Source organism: Centruroides vittatus, unplaced genomic scaffold (genome assembly GCF_030686945.1).
Source record: "Centruroides vittatus isolate TY-2023 unplaced genomic scaffold, ASM3068694v2 contig_1112, whole genome shotgun sequence".
NCBI classification, from domain to species: Eukaryota; Metazoa; Arthropoda; class Arachnida; order Scorpiones; family Buthidae; genus Centruroides; species Centruroides vittatus.
Window position 1 is genome coordinate 1141779 of NW_027120714.1, and position 19855 is coordinate 1161633.

Sequence of the window (19855 nt, forward strand, 5' to 3'; positions counted from 1 at the left end):
GTAAGTGACATTGAAAGGATTCCAACTTCTCTGTTTGCTATCCAAAAGCAACCACAAAAGCTTGTGAGCATGCACATTTGAAAAAGTCTTATGTATATCTGATGAGCAGTGTCTTAAAAACAGAGATCAATTTTCTTGAATATTTGACATGCTTTAAACTTAACTTTATTTTCTTTACAATATATAAAAAATGAATATAATTGAAGCATACTGATCATTTATACAGGTGATGACATTTTTGGGCTGCCGGTTGCAAGGGAACTTCGCAGGCGTTCAGCAGGTTGCATACATTTTTCTTACAAAATTATTTGGACATATGAAATTTCAGATTTTCTTGTAAACTTACTGATAAATTTATATCAATATTTTGTCAATCACATAACTGCCATATTTCAATGCACAAGCCATTATGAGCCAAATTGTACACATCAAATAATGCTTTAAATCAATATTATAAAATAAACTTGAATAAAATCTTAAAATTTTATTGCAAAAAAAATACTTTCTTTATTCAAAACTTGTTTGTAAGAAAAGATTAATAGTTTTCCTTTAGTAAAATTTTTGTGTAATTATAAAATTTCACTTATTTGACGTCAGAAAACCTCGTATGCCAGCATAGAAAAACTTTAATAAACTAATGTTTTTGATTGCATTCAATGATCTATCTCAGGTTTACAAACCCTAAAGTGAACAATTTAGGAACACACACAAACACACAAAAATTGTTTGATTTAGGGTTTATAAATCTGAGAAAGGTTATTGAATAGAATTGAAAATGCTAGTTTATTAAAGGTTTTTTTAATGCTGCTGTACAAGGTTTTCTAACATTTAATATCCACCAAAGCAGTGTTATTTAGTGTTTTACTTACTTGGATAACATTGAAGGCATGGCAAACATTTTAAGCGACAAACCCGAGTCGGAACTTTCGGGCACCAAGTGCGAATATTTAGGATTATATTTGAGCCAATCCTGTAACGTGACACAGGCATGTTGCTGTAGAGATTCATTCGTGTAACTTGCGGCAAGCGACATTAATGCTACCAGATTCCTCGGATTTAATTTCAAACATCTAAAATAAAATAACTGTTTATTGTGCATAAAATTCTTTTAATGTTTTTAAATTAAGCCTACTTTCAGAAACAATATAAAGTTTATTTCTTACTGTTTAAGAGCAGAGATTGCTTGAGGATCTTGTTCATTTTCTGCTTGAGTAGTTCCTAAATATTGCCATGCCTAAAAAGTATCATCATCATTATTAGTATTATGATCTTTAAACTAAATGTTAAACCTGTAAAAAAATTAATTTATATTTTATCTAAAACCTTGCTTTTTTAAAAAATATTTCACACAAATTAACATTCTCCCAAACGTAAGTCAACTTCCAATTTTGAAATTCTCATTTTTTGAAGAAAAACAATTAAAATCCAAATTTTTTAGCTGCAATTTGAAAAATCGTAGACCTATAAATTCTCACTATCATCCATCTGTCTTTCCTTAAACACGAGAAAGATGAAATTCAAGACCAGATATGGAAACCTTAGGGGCATGAGGTCCCAATTAAATATATACAAAATGTCTGATACAAATAAGAAGTCATGTGATTTCAATTACAAAATTTCCCCCAAAAGGTGTTAGATAGATGATTGGCACGACTCCATTACTAAAGGAAAAGTATGATGTACGGGGTTGAGCCACTACAAATTTGAGGTGAAAATCATATATTTTAAATTAAAAATTGCAGCCCAGCATTGTGACAATGTCATAATAAATAACTTCTTGTTTCAAATTGCAGCTCAATCATACCTAACGGATTAGAAATTTGCAGAAAATTGTACTCAAAGGGTTTACGTTTTATAGAAAGAAATATATATAATTTGTCACGTCAGTATCCGAGGCACATAAGTGACAAATTGTAACTTGTTGGTTTCTTTTTGGGTGTGTCAATATCAATTGATCAATGAATAAAAATGAAAATAATGAAAGTTATAAAGCAAAATTGAAATGTATTATGCACCTGGTGGTAGGCTGTTTGGCATATATGAGCCGTTTTCTTTGAAAGTGGTGTAAGTCCATTTTTGACAAAAAAGCTAGTTAACAATAACAGTGAATGCAATCTGCTATGAGCTTTTTATCTATAAACAGTTTTTAAAAAAAAATCCTTCAAAATTTTCGTCATTTTGTCAATATAAATTTACGTAGTTAATGAAATTACAATGAAATGTAATTATTTTGAAAGTGGTGTAAGTCCACTTTTCGCAAAAATTTACTGTATATTCCTACAGATTATTATACCATCATACAACAATGCCGAAAACATGGAAAGTTTATTTTATATGAAATGAAACGAGATGATTTTGTTTCGACGAAACCACTAGAAAATGCAATTCTAAGAAGACGAAAAAATACTATTGGTGAAGAGGTAAATTGGCTGAAGATATGTTGGATAAGAGTTTTAAAAAACAAACCATATACAGTAGAGTGTCGTTTATCCAAATCAATTGGGGACTGGGGTTGTTCGGATAACTTATTTTTCGGATAACCGATTATGTATGAAAAAATATATTAATCTATCCCATGTTGAAATTTTTCTCCATTGCGTGTCAATAAGCATCGAATTTTCATTGATGTTAAACCTAACATAAATTTTTTAAAATAATAATCGTGGCTATTGTATCATTAAAAATTATTTCTTTATTTTATACAAACAAAATAAATATATTAAAAAATATAAAAACAAAAAAATTATGTTTTGGAAGTTAATCTAGTATCAAAAACATTCGATTCAGCACGACACAGTTCCACAGTCCGACTGGAACGCTTTCGGTTAACCGACGTTTTGGTTGATCGGCTTTCGGATAAACGATGCTCTACTGTACAATGCTGTATAAAACTTCATTTGATGAAAGTGCGGAGTTTAAAACACTAGATTTATCTCCCAGACAAGGAAGACCACGAAAATTTTAAAATATAATACTAGCATCTTTATATCATCGCACCAGGCCAATCACATCCGAAAAATTCAATGTTACGATGGATCTATTACCTTATATTCCTCCAATACATCATGACTATTTTCAAAAACTTCCTCATAATGATAAAAATTAAAAATGGCACATATTAATATAAAGTTGTAATTAAAGTAATTTAAATGGCATTACCTGAAGAAATATTGAAATAAAGCCTTTTTATTTTGTTTTTTTGACATATTTAATAAAAATTTCATTAAAAAATTGGTTTGATTCAATTGAAATCCCATATTTAATATTTCATAAATGTATGATTTTCACATTTTGTTGACTTTAAAAGTGGTGTAAGTCCATTTGAAGTCATCAAAAGTATAAATTTCTTTTAACTAATACTTTAAAAACAATCACATTATAAACTTAAATCAATTTAATATTTAAAAAACATAAAATGAGTATATTAACATATACCAATATTTTTCAAACCATTCAAATACAAACCCTTAAATATCTCCATATTCAACAGAATTAGTCAGTTTTGGTAATATCTACAGAAATTTTATTTTGGTAGTTTTTTTTTTTTTTTTTTTTTGTAAAGACTTCTAAGAGTGAAATAATCAAGTAATCACCAAAAATTGGGGAAGGTTGCTGAAAATTTCCTGCAAAATTTATTCTGTTATAAAGTACAAATTTCCATTATAATCATATCAAATATATAAATTTATAATTACATGTTTTAGACTTTATAAAAGTGACGATTATAGAAAAAATAATATCAGGAAAAACAGGACAAAAAGTTTTGGTTTCATTTTTAATAGTCATAAAATTGGAAGTACACTTTCCAGAATATCCACAAAATATGCAAGAAAGCCTACTTCCATGGCAAATATATGAGCCGTTTTCTTGAAAGTGGTGCCATTTTATATTACAGGTACTCCTCACTTTACGACTGAGTTCCGTTCCAACGACTACGTCGTTAAGCGAATTGGTCGATAATCGAGTTTTCACCTGCAATTCGGGGAATCCCCTTTCTCAGCTCGAGTGTCGATCAGTGGCGAATGGTGACACGTGCACTAAGCGTACTATAACAGGCTTGCGTGTACTATAATTGTCTTATAGTACTGTAATAGGCTAATAGCATACTATAATAGTCTTTTTATGAATAAATTTGAAGTTTGTTGCATAATTTGGATAATTTTACAATGATCCTATATTCCCGGCACAAGCTCCTCGCTTATCGACCAATTCGCTTAACCACGTAGTCGTTGGAACGGAACTCAGTCGTAAAGTGAGGAGTACCTGTAATATAAAATGGCACCACTTTCAAGAAAACGGCTCATATATTTGCCATGGAAGTAGGCTTCCTTGCATATTTTGTGGATATTCTAAAAAGTGTACTTCCAATTTTATGACTATTAAAAATGAAACCAAAACTTTTTGTCCTGTTTTTCCTGATATTATTTTTTCTATAATCGTCACTTTTATAAAGTCTAAAACATGTAATTATAAATTTATATATTTGATATGATTATAATGGAAATTTGTACTTTATAACAGAATAACTTTTGCAGGAAATTTTCAGCAACCTTCCCCAATTTTTGGTGATTACTTGATTATTTCACTCTTAGAAGTCTTTACAAAAAAAAAAAAAAAAAAAAAAAAAAAAAAAACTACCAAAATAAAATTTCTGTAGATATTACCAAAACTGACTAATTCTGTTGAATACAATAAAAACAATCAGCTAATCAATTATTGTTTGGTTATCGTTAGTTCGGTCAATATTACAAAAACAATTGACTAATGAATTATTTACAATCGTGTAAACAAAATTTCCATGCATTGTTTTCGGGTTGTAGGACAGATCACAAGTCGGCTGACTTTTAGCTTCAGTTTATCTATGTACAATACATATCTAAAACAAAAAAACTTTAATTGGATTCAAATTTAGATCAAGAGTGATTTTTCACCTTTATAAAACTGGAAAAAACATCAAATAACATTCAGACCAATATGGTATTATATATGTTGTATTTACTCAAATAAAATGAAAGGCATTTTTAAAATTCGCATTCCATTCTATTATATTCTATGAATACATTTTAGATCATTGTCGGGCAAATTTAAATCTGTAATCTTTCAAATTGAAAAAACATTTTCAATTTCACAAAATCAATTTTAACAAAATAAAGTGGGTGATCGTTTAACAAACAGTTTGGACTGCGAACAAATTGGACAACGAACACTTTCACAAAAGATTTCTATGTTTGGACAACAAACACAAGAAGAAGCGATGCTGCATTTAAGATTTGTAAAACTATATTTTAATCGCTTCTACACATGGTTTATGGAATGAGGTTTTCACAATTGTATACATAACCTTTTTTGCATTAGTTAATTTCTGTTTTCTAAATTTTTGTAAGTGCTTTTCTGAACTTTTTATTTAAGAAACTGATAATATTATGGAGGCCTAAAATCTATATTATTATTGTCAAGAACTGTGTTCACTATAGAAACTAAGTAAGAGATAATAGCCAAGGTAGAGAGTGGGCAGAAGATGTCTGATATTGTAGGCAGATGGCTTCAACAGGTCTACAGTAGATACAATCTTAGCTAAGAAAGATATAATCAAAAAGACTCAAGCAGATAAAGGAGTAATGAAAATCGCGTCTGAGAAACAAAGATTTACCATCCATGAAAAAATGGAGATTGCTTTTAGTTTGTTATTATATGTAAATAAACATAGTAAGAAAGTATATAATTTTTATTTATTTTTTGGGGTTTCCAGAACAAATTAATCAAATTTCCACAAAAATCTATGGTAAATCGATAATCGATTAACAAACAATTCGGATAGTGAACATGGTTTTGGAATGGATTATGTTCATTAACTGATCACCCACTGTACATGATTACGTGTTTTGAAAAAAAGATTATTTTTGCAGTCTCACAAGACTGTGGAAGATTAGTAAATGTATTTACCATTTCGTGTTCCGGATTACTCTGCACTGCAGCTTCAAACAACAATACGGCACTCGGAATATCACCTTCTTTTAGTTTCTCTAGTCCTTCTTCAAACGGTTCAGAGTGAGTTTTCATCGGATTATCTTCTGCAAACTGATATTCCTAAAATACATTTTTTTTTTTTTAAGATGAGTAAATGTAACAGACAAAAAATATTCTCTGACTGATGAATGAATGAATGAATGATAAATTATTTATGATATAGACAGTTGAATATTGCCAATTACTATTCTATCAAGTTATATCTAGAGAAATATTTAACAGTAAGGTTATCAAATATCTAAAACATACACTTTTTGAAACATTTCATATTTAATGCTATTATAAAAGACCGAATTAGTTTATTTTAAAATAAATTAAAAAACAATTCCTTTTATCTGAAACAAGTGAAAAAGGTTTAGGTTTGAATTGCAAGTACAGAGTCAGTCATGCAATATTAATTAGTGGAATAGTGATTAACGAATTGCTACAACGTGTTTACAGTTTTATTTGCAAAATATAATTATTAATCAATCCACATTTTTAGAGATAATTATAAATTAAATCAGTTTAACTTTAAATAACAATTGCTTATTTTATATTTGCTCAAATATTTAAGTAAATATGTGAGAAATCAGCATCTACTAAGACAAAAACTGTTATGATGCATGATAATTGAATGTCACACTACTCAGACAACTCTAGTTTAATAATTTCTATAGTTAATAATAATTATTATTTTTTATTTAAATGACCAAACTGTTAAGTTTAGAAAACCAAAATTATTCTTTATTTGACAATGTTTTTAGTCATTTTATGGCCAACCTCGGATCACATCAAATAAATTCTTATTCTCGACCGTTCGTTTTTATTCATTGCAAGCCAAGAACAGTCATAAAATAATCAAGATTATTATTTAATAAAAAGAAATTTTGGTTTCCCAAAAGTAGTAATCTGAACTTTTAAATCGTGCAAAGTTTCATATTTTTCTTTTTCTAATGTTTACCAGTAGCGTGCGGAGACATTTGACGATAGGGAAACTGTGCTGGCCCTGGATAGAATCATTGGAAGCGTTATATGATATTTTGGTGTGTAGCATCCACCAGCTAAACCATGTGAGGTTGGTGCTCTGTAAAGTGCATGCACGAATGCCTGTAATCTGCCTGCTTTATGCCATTCAAATATTTTCGCCACGAAAGCTGTCCCGTATTCGACAATATTGCACTTCCATTGGGAATATGCATACATGAATTTATGTTCAAATCTTACCATTGTTTCTCATGTGTAGTATAGAAATTTGTAATAACATACATAATGCAGTTATAATAAAAACATTAATTTTAAGTAATTCAAAGTATGATAAAATATGAAAATAATTGCACAATATGTATTTATATTTTAGAAAATACAAGAAAAGCGGTGCTTCCACGGATGGCACGCCACTGATGTTTACATAAAATATTTTTTGATTTCACATTCAGAGAAATTATGAGATTTAAATTCAAAATGATTCATATACAATTCTAACAATTAAAACATGGAAAAAGGTTCATTAATTCTTTTCTCAAAAGGATCAATTATGCTTTAAACTACGAAATACATTGACACACTCGTCAGTATTAAAACTCAACTGTCTGTAATATTAAAAATATTCTTACCTTGTATGGCTCAGAAAAATTTTCAAAATCATTCAGCCAGGAATGTTCTTCGGGCTCTTCCCTTAAAAATAAAATTATGAAGTTACTCTTTGATAGTGTGATATTTAAAATAATTTTATTGTTTCATGTAATTTTTACTAGGAATATAATGTGTGTTTTTCCCCATTTCACTAAAGTGTTTTTAAAGTATTTAAACGATATATTAATACAATATAGCATGTCTAATAATAAGTTCAATTTACTGAACTGTTATAATTTTATCTGTAATATAAAAATGATTAACTGTTGAAAAGAAACAACAAATCATGATTTGAACAATAAAAATTAATATCCTTTGCAGTAAATTATTAAATTATAGTGAATATCTTTTGGGATGCAATTTTTAAAAATTGTAGACCTATAAATTCCCACTGCTGTCCTGCTGTCTTCCTTAATCTCGAGAAAGGAGTTAGATAGACCAGATATGGAAACCTTGGGGCAGGGGGCCCCAATTAACTATATAAAAATGTCCTATACAAACAAAAAGTCATGTTATTTCAATTCAAATTTTTCCCCCAAAAGGGGTTAGATAGATGATTGGCACGACTCTATTGTTAAAGGAAAAGTATGATGTACGGGGTCAAGAAGCTATTGCAAAAAATTGGAAAAAAGTAAAACTTTTTCAATTTTTGACGATGTCACAATAAGTTTACTCATTATAGTTAAAGTAATTCTAATTAGAATTTTATTCATTTAAACTGATTCGATAGGTGCACAATAAAAGTGCTGAAATAATAATAAGCACTAGAAAGTTTACGCAAACTTGTAGTTTACTGTTTAAAATTAAGAAAATTGTTAATAATATACCCATTTTTTTTTTTTAAAAAGTAAATGGCAAGAAATAAATTTACAATCAATTTATTTCTGACAGATTTTTACATAATTTTGCAAGCATAATAATATCATTATTGTACCCATTCTTGTACCCATGCATTGGAGCTCAGACCTTCAGGAATGAATGCATTTATCAGATCGAAATCAATCGAGCATAGGCTCAGAGCATATGGATTGATAATTTCGATCCATATGGTCTGGATAACTTTCAGCTGTTCAATTGTCTAGTGCCAGTGAAATATCTTTCAAGTATTATTATTATTACTGTTAATATGAGCGAGTGCTGCTTGCTGCAAAGAGTGGTGGTGAACTTTTTTGTGAGCTTACTTGGAATTTTAAAATTATGGAAAATATCGAATTTTGGATAATGGTGTTTGAGTTGCTGTTAATAATAAGTGGTATTGAATTAAATCCTGGTCCGGTTGATCGTACTCCGCCACATTCACAGATCCAATCACCGATATCTACTGTGAAGCGACGTCGTTCTCCGAGTGAACCTTCCTTGAAGTCGGCGAAACTGGAGGATTTTTTCTCTTCAAAGTCAGATTCAAGTAAGTCCATTCCTAGGGAGATTATTTCATATTTGGACGACCGGTTTGAAAAGCTTTTTTCGACTCTAAATGAAGTTGTTACGAGGATTGACTGGTTGGTTAATTTGCATAATGAACACGACCAACGATTAACTCAGTTGGAGGTTAAATTAGAAGAAATTTTCAAAATTAAAGATGATATGCAGCGAAAAAACAGTTTGATTTTGCATTCTATAGACAAGGTGTCGAATGAAATGAGAAAGAAAAATATTTTGATAAAGGGTTTAACAGACGACAATTCCGATTTGAATAGGAAAGTGCAAAACCTGTTTTCTAAACTGATAGGTGAATCAAGGTCAATTTCAACAGTTAAGATAGTGAAATTTAACCGATCAGATACTGTATTGGTGGAATTGCAATCATTTACAGACAAGAAATTAATTTTCGGTAACGTTAGAAAGATAAAGGCACATGATGCATTGAAGAATATACAAATATTTGATGATTTATGTTGGCGTTCAAGACTGAGACGGAAGAAGCTTCTGCCTTTTCTACACGATTATAAGCTGCAAGGCAGGAGAGTTCGACTGTTGGCTGATGTTTTGCAGGTTGGCGATGAGAGATATACTTACGACCTAGATAAAGGAGAATTATTGAAACTTGATTTTTTAGTGGAAAATCGATTGGCAAATTCTCAAAATCTTCATTCTCCGATCCGAGCAAGTGTACAGTTGGATTGAAAGTTTCAACATGGAATTCTCAGGGTACCCTCCTGACTAATCTAAGTAATAGTGGTTTTGTTAAACATATTTCTGAAACTGATATTTTGGGATTAACCGAGACTTGGTCTACAGCCCCACTGTGTTCGAGATTTAAAAGCCTTAACTGTAGATTAAAAGTTTTTGAGGTAATGGCTACTAAAAGTTTAGGAAGAGGTAGACCTTCCGGCGGGTTGCTTCTAGGTATAAATGAAGATTTGGGGGAAGTAAATTTGCTGCTGTCATGGCAACATATAATGGTTGTTAGAGTGAAATTTAACCGGAAGAAAAATAAAGGGCTACGAGAAATGATGGTTATATTGGTATATCTTCATATTCCTATCTTTGAAACTTTAATTGCAAAATTGGAGGATTTGATTTCTGATTATACTCCAGATTATGATCTTCTGCTGATGGGTGATTTTAATGCACGAATTGGCTTGAGTATGGACACTATTTATCATGGGGATGCGATTTCAAACATCCAACTATCAAACGATAAAATTTGTAATAAAAGGGGAAACTTACTTATTGAACTAGTGAAAACTTATAATTTATACATAATAAATGGTCGATATCCTTCTGAATCACCAGCAGACTTTACTTACATTTCCAAACTGGGTGCTTCAGTAATTGATTTAGTGATCCTGAGCGAGAGTCTGGTAGAGAAATTGAATAAATTTTTTATCTCTGAAGATTATATGTCTGACCATCATTTGGTCATTTCTGAAATCTTGATAGACACTGACGAGGATGGAAAATCTAACTTGATTGACAAGAAAAAAGGATTAATCTGGAAAGAAGACAAAGCCAGTTTATATTCTGAAACAGTTTCGACCAGATATGTAGGTATTGTCTTAGGTGGTGGAATAGAAGATAGTCATTCTGCTATTCTGGATTTGATCAAGTCATCAGCTGAACAATGTAGAATGATAACATACCTGGGAATGACAAAATTACAGTCTTCAGTTTGGTTTGACAGACTGTAGAACAGCGAAGAAAATGAAGAACAAGACGCTGAGGAGGTTTCGAATGTCCCGTAGTAATGAAGATCTAATAAAATACTGTGATTCTAGAGCAATCTTTCGTTCTTTATGTAAGACTAAAAAGAAGAACTTTTGGTCAAATATTAGTAGACGGTTGCAGTCTGCGCGATCTTCTGTACAGTTTTGGTCTATTGTTAATAGATTTAACAGGAGAAAGAAATCCAATAATCAAATTCCTCTTCACGACTGGGAACATTTTTTAGAATATAACTTTTGCCACCCAAGTTCTAATTCAATTCTTGATTTTGACCATGATAATTTCTCTCCTATTTTAGATGATCCAATTTCACTCTCCGAGTTAAAAATTTCAATTCGTAAACTAAAAAGAAAATCAGCCCCTGGTATGGATGGTATAAAAAATGAATTTATTATGCACCTACCTGATGAAATATGTTTAGAATTACTTAAACTTTTTAACAAGATTAAGGAAACATCAAAATTTCCCGAGCATTGCAAAAATGTGTTGTTGCAGATGATTTACAAGAAAGGAGACAAACTAAATCCTCAAAACTATCGTCCAATAGCGTTGTTAAATACCTTTAGAAAGTTGTTTACTGGAATTTTGGCAGATCGGTTGAATCAATGGATAATAGAATTTAATGTTATTTCCCAGTTTCAAGGAGCATTCATTAGAGGAAGAGGGACTATGTACAACGTCTTTATACTTAATGGTTTAATACAGTATGTCTTGTCAAGAAAAAGACATAAAATCTATTCAATATTTGTGGATTTGGAAAAGGCTTTCGATAGAATCAATTTAAATATTTTATGGAAAAAGTTACATTTGTTAAGAGTTTCAACTCCGTTCATTAAGCTACTAAAAAATTTACTTTGTAACACAAGATATCATGTGAGAGGCAATCTGGCAAATACTAAAGGTATCATTTCCGGTAGTGGGTTGCCTCAGGGGGAACCATTAAGCCCCCTGTTGTTTATATTATTTATTAACGATTTACCACAGCTGTTTTCTACCTTTGAAACTTCAGAATTTGCTCTTGGAGAATCTGTTGATCTGCATTGCTTAATGTACGCTGATGATGTAGTTCTGCTAGCAGATTCAAAAACGGGTTTGCAACAAAAACTTTCTCTGCTAGTTAATTATGCTAAAAGAAATGATCTTACAGTTAACTTACAAAAAACGAAGGGAATGGTTTTTCGCAACGGAGGCAGACTACTTAAATCTGATAAGATGTTTGTGAATAATACTGAAATTAGTTTTGTGCCATATTTTAAGTATTTAGGAATACATTTTTCTTCGTCAGGTGCGTATAATCATCATTTCGATTTAATAGCCAAAGACATACAGAATAAGACAGGCTATATGCTTACTCTACAAAAACGAATGAAGCTAAGTTCTATAAATAGTATCTTTAAACTTTTTGACGCCTTTATTGGTTCTAAGATGACTTATTTATTCCCGGTCTGGGGACTGGAGTTTGTCTAAACTAGAAAAAGGACAGATGAATTATTTTAAGAGACTTTTTAAAATAGAGCGTTCAGCTTCAAGCTCTGCAGTTTGTCTTGAATTGGGAAGACCTCCATTGGAATTGAAATTTGTCAAGACTATTCTTCTGTTTTGGTCAAAAGTTATGGAGTTACCCTCATATGACTTGCGCCAAATTACTTATAATGTTTTGCTAACAACAGTTAAACCTGATAAGAAAAGTTGGCCTGCTTCAGTTAAGAATATTTTTGATAGCTTGGGCTACTCCTTTTTGTTTTCAACACGATCAGCTTCATTGTTGAGAACTCACTTAAATGATATAATTCAAACTAAGTCAGACCAACTGTGGAATCAAGATATATCGTCTATTTCAGCTATACGAGTTAACTTGTTCAAAATGCGCCAGGGTTGGTGTACAAAAAACTACTTAAACTGTGAAACTAATTTTTCCACGAAAAGCCTTATTATGCAACTTAGACTTAATACATTTCGGATTATGTTAAAGGGTTATCGGATAAATAAATCAAGAGAGAAGTCTTGTAGTTATTGCGGTAGTAAAGAGGAAGAGAACCTTTTAATACATTTGTTTGGATCTTGTCAAGTGATATATCAACTAAAGTGTTTTGTACTAGGAGAAGATTTCAAGTACAATCATTTGAAAAATGACAACATGTCAAAATTTACTTTATTTAAGATTTTCTCCTCCTTCTCTAAATCTTTACAATTTTTGTAATAATTTACTTTTTTATGTATATTTAATAACATTATGTAACTAATTTGTTCCTCCATTGTAAGAATTAATTTAAATCAATAAATCAATCAATTATTACTGTTAATATAGTGTTGGCCTCACTTGTCAAAATGCTAGATACCATAAAGTGGACCATTTCTTAAGCTTGCAACCTCGTAACATCTTTTTTCCTTATGTTCGTCCACTTGTGAGTGTGAATCATTGTATTCTATTAGGTTATATTAAAAATTATAAAAACAAAACCCAAATTGAAGAAAACTGAAATTTAAATCATTTAAATATGCACACAAACAAACAAACAAACGTATCTAACATATCAAAACAGAGAATCCACTATTTAAAAAACTATTTGGCATATGCTCATTCAAATATTGGAATCTGATACAATAAATATTAAAATTTACAACTGATAAAAAATCATAATATAAGTAATTTTACCAGAAGAATAACTAGAATACTGTAGAGGGTGGACCTGACTTGATTTGACACATTTAAAAATTGCATGTTGAGGGAAGTCATGCATCTACTCAAGCGATTGTTGAGGAAGTCATGCATCTACAATCCACGATTGTAAAATTATTCTAGAATGTGAATGTGTATGCTGTCGTTTTTCAAGTATACGACAGGCTAAGGACAAAATTGGATGTTTAGTTAGAGAGCAATTGATCTATCCAAAGACTATTCTTCTGAGAGCATAGTTAAAGAACTAAAACAGCAAAACTTTTGTCATTTTGCAATCAACAATGTACAGGATTATCATCTTACGGTATTTATTTGGCAAGGAAAGTTGCCTTCAATGGAGAAAGCTATAATTAAATGACCATGTCACAGTTCGCACCAACACACTATTGTAAAAATACACTGTACTTATAGTTTAGCATTTCCGATAATATTTAATTTATTTTTGAATTTTAAAATCTAAGAAAAACATATTTTTTAAATTGCGTTTCATGCATTTATATCTGCAACTTCAGATAATACAAAGATTTAAGAATCCATTTAAAAAGTTAATTAATCATAATTAAAATTGAGAAAAAAATAAATGAAACTTTCAATTTGTGTCGTAAAAAGTCAGGTACGCAATCACCTGACGCCCATCTCCCCAATTTCTGTAACAAAGTGGTCGAGTTGAAATAAAAGCCTAAACTCAAGTAGAAGTAAAAACAAACAACGGCCCGTGTCTAGGACAATAAACTTGAACGAGAGCAAAGATGAAACATGACACCTTGTAATTTATGCTAATTACCTTCTAATATAAAAAAAAATTAAAATCTTGAATAAATTATAATTAAATTAAATTTTTTTTTGACTGAGTTTGACTAGAAACTTATCAAAAAGCTAGATTAAAGTGAAAATAGCGGTTTTTCGATAATAAATATTTACAAATTAATTTTTTAATTTGGTGCCGGATTGACCACGAGTGTGCAATTTATAATCGAATGAGTATGTGCGTGATGGGTATTAACTGGTTGGGACCAAACACTTCATTGCATTTATTTATGTTTCTTGTAACTTGAATGTTGGAAGATTGCATGGAAACCTTTACTAGATACACTGATGTTGGAGCACACAATGTACAGACAAGCTCCAAGTCAGACAATCTACGTCCCCAAGATGACACCACAAAACCATTTGAGTCAGTTTTAAGAAGCCAGCCCTCCTAAGCATGCACTTTGCCTTGCTCATGGTTTACTTTAGGTTATAGTTTCTGTTGAAATGAAAAATGAAGAACACTGTTAGAAAGCAGAAAACCATGGTGCTTGCCAAATATATAAGTAACCACTTAAAATCAACTTTTGTCTTTTGTCTAAAGATTGTCTCTACAGAAATTATTAATATTTAGGACACTAGTTTAAAATCTTGTACTTTCTGGCACGAGGTTCGCTCAATCTTTAATTTTACAGAGTGCGAGAAAAATACAAGATTTTAAATGAGGTCCTACAACTTTTTATTTAATAATAGCAGTAGAAATTGAATCTATTATCACTCAACAATTATTATTTTTGGTTTTTCTAAGGTAGCCAAGAATGAATGATATCATCGTTTAAGCTAAAGAAGAATCGTAGAAAGACTGTTGGGAAGGGAAAATTTGCTTAGCAACTTACTTCAGAAACTATTGGATTCTATACGATTTTCCGTTGCTAAAACATGAGTTTCTACTGTTAGTATTAAATAAAATCTATTTCTTTCTTTTGTCCACTGCGCACATAAATACAAATACTAAAAATAATGCTGTACAAAAATCACTCTTAACACCGAACTATAGGTGTACTTATGCCTTAGTGCCGTGCGATTGTATTAAAGCGCCGCAGAGATCTGTATTTCACAAGGATATAAGTAAGGAGAACTCATGTGCAAATCCCTACAGCATGGGCAGAGTAGCAAGCCTTGGGAAGCTCTTCATTATGTTAGCCTATATACATGTACGTGTGTAGACGACAGTGCCTTATATCGTGCATGGTCACATGATAAGGCAAATGGGGGCGTGCTGGTTGATATTTTGCTACTGACTGCATTTACGAAGAAAAGCTGTCACGTGAGAAGTAAAAAAAGCAAGTTTGCCTCAGAGAAAGCTAAAAAAGAGAGGAGCTATGAAAATAGCTAAAAAAGCAAGTCACTTTAAGCCCTGCTATAGTTATCTCTTAAGTATCAGTCAAGCCTACCACAACTTACGGAGAGATGCAAATAATAAATTTTGGAAATTATATTCTGCTAAGTCTAACAATTTACTAGATGTGTTGCCTAATATTTCAAAACTAGAGAACACTTACTTTAATTTAATTTTTATTTTTCTCAAATTAATTTACTTCGGTTTTACTTGCTTTACATTCTTACTTAATTAGTCACTCACGGTCTTATTAGATGTGGCATTAGCCATTTATTATTAAAATTGTTTAATTCTTCCTCTACTACTAAATCAGCTAACGTAACAGTTAAAATATATCTGATGTATTTACATCTTCCACATAATTACTACATTAAACTACAAACAACACAAACTAATACTGTTGACGACAAAATATGGAAACTTTTTTATAAGATAAAAAAATTAATCTCAAATATTAACATCCAATATATAAGAGTGTTGCACAATTCTATTCAGCCTATTGAACACAGTGAAAAACAATAAACAAACAGACATTTACATTATCAAACTTAAAGTAACAAAAATATTGTGTTTATTTGCATATTGTATTAAAAAACTATAATTTATCTATAAAACATTTTATTGAAATCACATAAACTTACTTTGCCATTTGTTCCCACTCTTTCTGCAATTTTTCCCAGAAGTTTTCTTCTTCTTCTTCGTCTTCTTTTCTTTTCGAAGCACTGGTCGAATCATTTTCCACAAATTCCTGACCCCAGGTGCCGGCTAAATTTGAAATCTGTGAATCTGTACCGTGAACCTGATGAGACAATAAAAATCTATATTAAAATTAAACAAAACAATTTTCAATTTTTATAATAATATAATTATAATATTCATAATTTATTTTAAAGGTATCAATTGATCTTTGCAAGAATTTAAAAATGGTGGAGTAATATATGACAATTTATGATGAAAAGTTTATAATAATACTTTTGTGAGATGCGGGGTCTCCACTATAGCCATCTCATGTGGGTGATGATCATTATTAATTTGAAAAATCTGTGAGGTCTTTCAGAGTCAGGAACCTGACACCACTTATTCAGTTCTGTGGACTAAGATGCAAATAAAAGTATAAAATATGCTTCTGGAATTCATAGGCAGGTCTAATTTAATATGAATAAGACTATGGAGTTAGGCACAAAGGAATCAAACAAGATAATAATTAAAAGATATATTTATTTGGAAAGATTGACTATATTTATATACAAAAAAGGATTAAATTCAGAAATAATATAAAATAAACATATCAAGGGAACAAACTTCTAATTATAAATGATGCTTAAAAAGGAGTAAATTTGAATGACAAGCCATTAACTAATTCATTTTGTAGAGAGAGAGAGAGAGAGAGAGTTTACATAATATATATATTACCTACATGCATTCATCTATTGGAGAGAGGTGAACTGATGTCTTGAGGAGAGCACATGGAACATTCTTAAAGTCAAAACTTGCCTTCAAAAAGGTCAAATGAGCCGACTTAGGCTTAAATTGATTAAACTACACTGAACACAGTGGCTTAGCTTGACTAGCTTAGCTTAGTTCAACTGATGTTTAGAGGTGACCTATCACCTTTTATAAAAAATCTCCTCCAGTCAGATTATTTAAAATAAGCCCTCCACACTTCCGACACGTGACGGAAGTCGGATGGTTTGCGGATAGTGTGCGAGAAATCCCACACTAAACTATTGCTTTTGGAGGAACTGTGTCATTTTCCTCCATCTGAACAGGAAGTTCCGTTTTCAACTTCATATAATTTTTACAAACAGATAAAATTTTATCAAAAATTTGTTATTCAATTTAACAATTTAAATCATCAACCCCAGATTCTCACATTATAAATTAATTAATATATATATATATGTAAGTTAGTAATGATAAAATATAGTTAAGTATACTAGAAAAGTGATTTTACACAACAACATAATTCATCAATCGCAGAGAGACTGCAACCAATTACTTGAAAGAAAATAGCTTAAAATAATGAATTATGGCAAATAAACTATTCAGATTCAAAATTTAAAAATATATTTCATAAAATTACTGTAAAATTATTGTGCTTTCGCAAATTGTGAAATACAGAGTGAGAATATCTCCTTACCGAAAAGTGCCTTTTATTGTAATAATAAAACTAGCAGACAATCCGTGTACCTGGAGATAAGGCATTAAACAGGATAGGTTAATTTAGAATTAAAAATTAAATTTATGTCTATCAAAAGTTGCTTGTAGTCTGGATTACATGAATATATTTCAAGTAATCCAGACTACAAGCAACAATACAGACTACCTTCAACAACTACAAAAATGAATTACAAAAACCAATAGAATCCTCTTCCAAATTTTTCTAGCAAAGTCCTACTGACTAACAGTCTAGTAAACCAGACATAAAATTGTTATAACATGTAAAAACTGGATAAATAAAAAAAATTTTTTAAATAGATTCAACAATTAATTCTGAATTAATTATACCAATGTTTTGCTGATCTCCACAAATTTTTTTTAGAACCATATTATTATAATTAAACTGATCAAACCATAAACTACAATGAAAAAATAATAATAATTTAAGTAATTTAAAAAGACTAATCGTATATTTAATATTTACGGTGTAATATTTTAAAAAAAATATTGAATAACTAATAAATATTTGCAGTGTTTTCAGAAATACGTGTAAAAAAATGAAGGGATTGTAGAAAGGTTAAATTTGAATCGAAAACTCTAGAGCCATTTTTTAATTTGAGAGTTATAAGCCATTAAAAAATCGTGATGTCATTTCCAGTTTAACAAAAACAATGCCTGATGTATGAAAATATTGACAAATATTTTCATAAGGAAGACATTGATAAGATTACGACGAGTAACATCTCATTATAAACATCAACAATATTTAAATTAGCTTTAGAAATTTATTTTGTGTAAGTTGTTTATTATAAAGGACAGAACTTATGGCACAACTATGCATTTATATATATATAAATATAAATCAGTTTACATTTTTCTGGTTGAATTCTCCTGACCAGATGTCCGCTTTCTTTGCTGCTGCCGATATGTCGGCATTTTCGGACGAAGTCGCACTTCCTTCTCCCAGTTTTCTTATAAACTTTAAAAACTGTAATATAAGGAAACTGTTGTGAGAATAAAATTTCGTAAAAATTAGTTAAGAAATGTATTAGTAACACTTGAATTGTTTTTAAGTTATATTATGTAGTAAACTCTTGATTTCAAACTTTAAATCAAATTGTAGTTTTTATCCCAATTCAACTTCCATACACTCAATGTATTCAACTTCTATAAGTCAACATAATTTTGAGATTACAACATAATTTAACAATTAGTCTAAATCAACAAGACACACATACATATACATACGGACTTATCAAACCAGTTAATGAGATTAATTAACAAATTCTTTAATGATTATTACCACCTTAATAATAAAAATTTACAATAAACTGTGGCTTCTTTAACATGTACATAATATAGAACACTCAAAATCCATTTTGGACATAATAAACTGTCCCTCTTCAGTTGATGCTCCTACAAAAAAATCAAATTTAAATTATAAATACATTTAAAAGGCTGTTGTAAACGTGACAACGTCACAATCATCACAGCTGATGTATCACGAATGTAATAGTTTCACAATCATCACTTCTTAGCCTTGGAACAATTGGTTGGACTGACTGGAACATCTTACGACAACACTGAAACACTGCATTAATGCTGCACACTCTGTTAAATAATATTAAGGGCTAAAAGCAATATATTATTCCATTACAACATAAATTCACACCTTAAAAATTACTCCAGCAGTTATTTTTAATAACAAATAATCTCCATCGACTGGATCAAAAACATTATTGTTTCTTAAAAATACCTGATGATGTAATTTTTAATTGAATTCATTTATTTTTACTTCTTCCTCCAGTTCCTGTCTTAGTACAGTTTACCAACTCAAATTTAAGATCCGAAGACTATTTCACATCTAATTTTGCATGCTTTCTTTTGCATTTTCAAAAGGATAGACAATATTATCAAAAAGTTGAATAATGTCTATAATTATGCTTCCAACATGACATAAAACTCAAAATTTCAATAAGTAAAGTTTGAATTGCTTGCTAAAATTTTCATAGTAATCAGTTAATCAGCGTATTGCCGTTTTCATGGCAAACAAGAGAAAACTG

At 30.3% G+C, this 19855-nt stretch overlaps 1 protein-coding gene across 3 annotated transcripts in view; it reads right to left on the minus strand.

Moving 5' to 3' along the window:
• Positions 1-19855, minus strand: part of LOC136976905 (peroxisomal targeting signal 1 receptor-like) — a 62133-nt gene that overhangs the window by 7392 nt on the left and 34886 nt on the right. For 2 of the 3 annotated variants that reach the window (XM_067272283.1, XM_067272278.1), the window contains exons 8-13: positions 18664-18780; positions 16274-16431; positions 7623-7683; positions 5944-6087; positions 1164-1234; positions 870-1070 (exon numbers count right to left, since the gene is read on the minus strand). In XM_067272283.1, the coding sequence (XP_067128384.1) occupies positions 870-1070; positions 1164-1234; positions 5944-6087; positions 7623-7683; positions 16274-16431; positions 18664-18780 (752 nt within the window). Of the gene's footprint in view, positions 1-869; positions 1071-1163; positions 1235-5943; positions 6088-7622; positions 7684-16273; positions 16432-18658; positions 18781-19855 lie in introns of all 3 variants that reach the window. The other variant, XM_067272287.1, reaches the window with a different exon arrangement.